This window comes from Neovison vison, chromosome 7 (assembly GCF_020171115.1).
Source record: "Neovison vison isolate M4711 chromosome 7, ASM_NN_V1, whole genome shotgun sequence".
NCBI lineage: Eukaryota > Metazoa > Chordata > Mammalia > Carnivora > Mustelidae > Neogale > Neogale vison.
In genome coordinates, this window is record NC_058097.1 from 191,494,984 (window position 1) to 191,499,166 (window position 4,183).

General features: G+C 36.3%; 1 protein-coding gene across 1 annotated transcript; it reads left to right on the forward strand.

Annotated features, from left to right (window-relative positions):
* Positions 1–1,371: 1,371 nt before the first annotated feature.
* LOC122914352 (olfactory receptor 4C11-like) lies at positions 1,372–2,286 on the forward strand. Its single transcript, XM_044260979.1, has one exon. It carries the CDS (start codon positions 1,372–1,374, stop codon positions 2,284–2,286), a length of 915 nt encoding a protein of 304 aa, XP_044116914.1.
* The last annotated feature ends 1,897 nt before the right edge of the window (positions 2,287–4,183 follow it).

A 4,183-nucleotide genomic window follows, 5' to 3' on the forward strand; every position in this document is an offset into this window, starting at 1 on the left:
GAGCCACCCAGATGCCCCAGGAATCTATTTTAAGACAAAACAAACATTATTATTTTTTGTTTTCTAGTGCTGTCAGAGACCATTGGAACTGCCAATCACAGCTTATAGTTATAACTTCTCTAATTTATCATACAGCACTAGTATTATTTTAGCTAGATGGTAGATGAGTTTTAAGTTTTATTTAGATATGGAATTTTATTAGGGTAAATGGGAAATTTATATTCTACTTAGGGAAAGTGAGAATAAACTTATGGCATACTTGAATTTCAGAGAAATGTGCTGGAAACTCCAGATTATATATTTAAGACCAAAACTTCACTTCTTTATCATTTTTGAAACTTCACTGACCAGCCAATTGATAATTAAGTGACCTTAACTTTTGGAACCAAAATTAACTTGGTATTATCACATATAGTTTTATGTAATTCTTATATAAGTAATGATCTTATCTGAAGGTGTATTATCCTTCCGACTTGGTTGTAAAGAGGTTCCAGAAATATTTATATGCCCCATTATATAGATGGGAGATATGAGTATGTACTTAGCATATATTGGTAACTAATTTGTTTTGTTATTGATTCATTGAGGGATTGTTGATTTATCAGAGTTTTTCAAAACTCATACTAACATAAATTCTACATTATTTGACATCAATATTAAAATGTACAGGAATATTGTAGAGAGAATAAAAATGAATTGTACTAATTTCCTAAATTGAAGTAATAGAAGGTAAAATTATGGCTGCCATGAAGCAGAATTAATAAGTAATTTATTCTTAAAGCATAATCCAAACAAGGTACTCAAGAGGACAGGAATAATAAGCTGGTGTCCAAATCAAGAAATGTATACTTTAAGAGATATTCTCCAAGTGTATATGTTTTAAAATTATAAAGGATAATCTTTTTCAGTAATTGAGCTGCATATACATTATATGCACATCATACACATAGGTATATACTTAATAAAGTATCTATTAGGGTGTCTAATTGTCAAATGAAGAAAAAGCTTCAAGACTTCAAGTGACCTGACCAAGATCATGATCTGAGATCAAAATCTCAGAACTTTGCAGAGCTAACAACTACGTGAGAGCTTTGTTATACCTGAAAATCTCGGTCCACATAAGAAAATATTCAATTAGTGCTCATGGTTAAAGCATGGACATCAGCATTAAAAAACAAAAACAAAAGCAAAAACAAAAAACCAAGTTTCCCAAGTGACTTCAATATATGAGAGACTGAGAGCCATTGGTTTATGTGTGGATGGAATTAGAACTATCAAAGTGCATTTCTGAATCCAATTTCATCACTATTGCCAGGTCACTAATTCCCCAATTTTCTCTGCAGATAAACAGTTTCTACACTCAGTGTAAACATGGAATTGAATACCAGTGTGAATGAGTTCATTATGTTTGGGTTAACCCAGAATGTTCTGAAAGAGGAAGTCGTGTTTGTGGTCTTCTTGTTTCTGTACCTTGTAACTCTGATGGCAAATTTACTGATTATGATGACCATAAGATACAGCCGGACACTTGGGAGCCCCATGTACTTCTTCCTTTTCTACTTATCCTTTGCTGATACCTGCTTCTCAACAACCACTGCTCCTAGGTTGATAGTAGACTCTGTATCTGAGAAGAAAGTCATCTCCTACAATGAGTGCATGACCCAGATTTTTGCATTTCACTTCTTTGGGTGTTTGGAGGTCTTGGTGCTCGTCCTCATGTCCTTAGATCGCTATGTGGCCATTTGTCAGCCCCTACGGTACACAATTATCATGAGCCACCGTGTCTGTGGTACAATGGTGAATCTGGCCTGGGGGGTATCTTTTATCCATTCATCATCACAGATTTTCTTGGCTTTGAAACTACCATTCTGTGGACCTAATATTATTGATCATTATTTCTGTGATATACCAACTTTGTTGAAACTTGCATGCATGGACACTCACTTAATTAATTTACTCGTAGCTTTTAGTAGTGGGGCTATCTGCATGGTAAGTTTCATAGTCTTGCTTACCTCTTATATTTTTATCTTACATTCTCTGAATAACCAGAGTGCAGAAGGAAGAAAGAAAGCCCTCTCCACCTGCACATCCCACATTATCGTGGTCATCTTATTCTTTGTCCCATGTATATTCACATATACTCGTCCTGTAACTACATTTCCAGTGGACAAGATGGTGGCTGTGTTCTACACTATTGGGACACCCATGCTCAACCCTCTGATTTACACTCTGAGAAATGCAGAAGTGAAAAATGCCATGAGGAAGTTATGGTGCAACAAACTCTGACTTGAAATGGAAAAACAAACAAACAAAAAACAAAAACAGAGAACTCCAATTTCTAATTCTGTAACAACTTAAATAAAATGGGAGTGATAGAAATGAAAAAAATGTTTTCATCCCAGTGTGGACAATTGAATCTTCTCCCAGTAGATTCTTTGTAGACATAGGCAGAATGACCACAGAGCAGAGACCATTTCATTTTGAGTCAGTATTACAGAGTGGCACAATATCAAATACAGTAGTATTTGTGGGGGATAAGCCTAAATCACCCTTCTGCTTTCTCCACAGCATATTTTGTGTCAGCTTTCGTTGCACCTATCACTTTATCTCCCTCCTTTGTACATTATCCTGCATTGTGTTTCTCTTTTCCATGATTCTGACTTGGGTTGAAAGACTTGTCCCTAATTTTGACTGGCCTATTTTGTGGGCAAATCAGTTTTGACACTACTAAATCTGGATCTTATCTTTTCTGGCTCAATGATGAATGCTCCCAAGTCAGAACAAGAAGCTGATGGTCCCACAGGACTATAAATATCAACTAATTAAGCCTCTATTTGGTGCTTGTTTTCCCTTTGTAACATCGGTAAAAGTTGGCCTTTTCTTTTTTCTTTTTTTTTTTTTTGGTCTCTTGAGCATGTCCAAGGATATAACTCATGACAATCTATTCAAATAGCATAATTCTAGCTATAACAAATAAATTCATTCTGTTGATCTGTAATTTCTATGTACTTTAATATCTTTTTTCTTTGTTCTTCATATTTACTATTATTTATTTATATTTTTATATTTATTATATTTTTAGTATCATATACATCTGTCATATTGGTCCATGGGCATTTTCCTAATTGTTGGTTGGTGAATTGGGCACAGTTTTATACAATTCTGGGAGTTATATTATGAAAACAAGTGCCTCCTTGATAAGAGAACAGATATGAGAAAAGTAACAGCTGACTGAGAAAATAGAACTACTGTTACAATATTTCATCCAAAAGGAATATACAAGGGATTGTTTCAGAACTAGTAGATAAGATTGCTTGGTTGCCTGGCATGGCATGTACATTTCTGGGTTGAGATAAATGTCTCTGGTTATGGTTTCTTGAATTCTACCTTTATTAAGCAAACTTTGCATGGTAATTTGGCTTTCTATATAGATTTCCCTCTCTGGAGAGAAAAGTATTGACTAATGACTAGAATAAGCACTTTAGTGTTTTGGTTTATATTTTTCATGCATGTCATTAGACTTACATTCTAGTTCAGGTACTGTTAATGAATGAGTAGGGACAACGATAGTCATTTCCTGCGAGAGTGGGCAAAGAGTCTGTCTCTGAGAATAAATACAATCAAGACTTTCCTACAGATCTGGTGACTGGAGTTTGGAAGTGTGGCAGATGAACCCATCTAAATTCATACTGAGAGGCTTTCGTTCAGTATGCCTCCTTGAGGATAAAGGTCAAATTTCAACTCTGACAATGAAAGTTTGGAAGACTTATTTAAAGTTCATCCCCGGGCGCCTGGGTGGCTCAGTGGGTTAAGCCGCTGCCTTCGGCTCAGGTCATGATCTCAGGGTCCTGGGATCCAGTCCCGCATCAGGCTCTCTGCTCAGCAGGGAGCCTGCTTCCTCCTCTCTCTCTCTGCCTGCCTCTCTGCCTGCTTGTAATCTCTCTCTGTCAAATAAACAAATAAATAAATCTTTAAAGTTCATCCCCTGTACTGTAAATTCTCTCAATGTATAAATCCTATAGAGGTACCCAGGTAACTGAGTCGGTTAAGTGTCTGACTCTTTGTTACTGCTCAGGTCATTTTCTCATGGGTAGAGAGACATAGGCTCTTTAAGGGCTCTGTGCTCTATGGGGAGTCTGCTTGAAGATTTTCTAGCTCTGTCCTTCCCCCTACTCTCATGCTC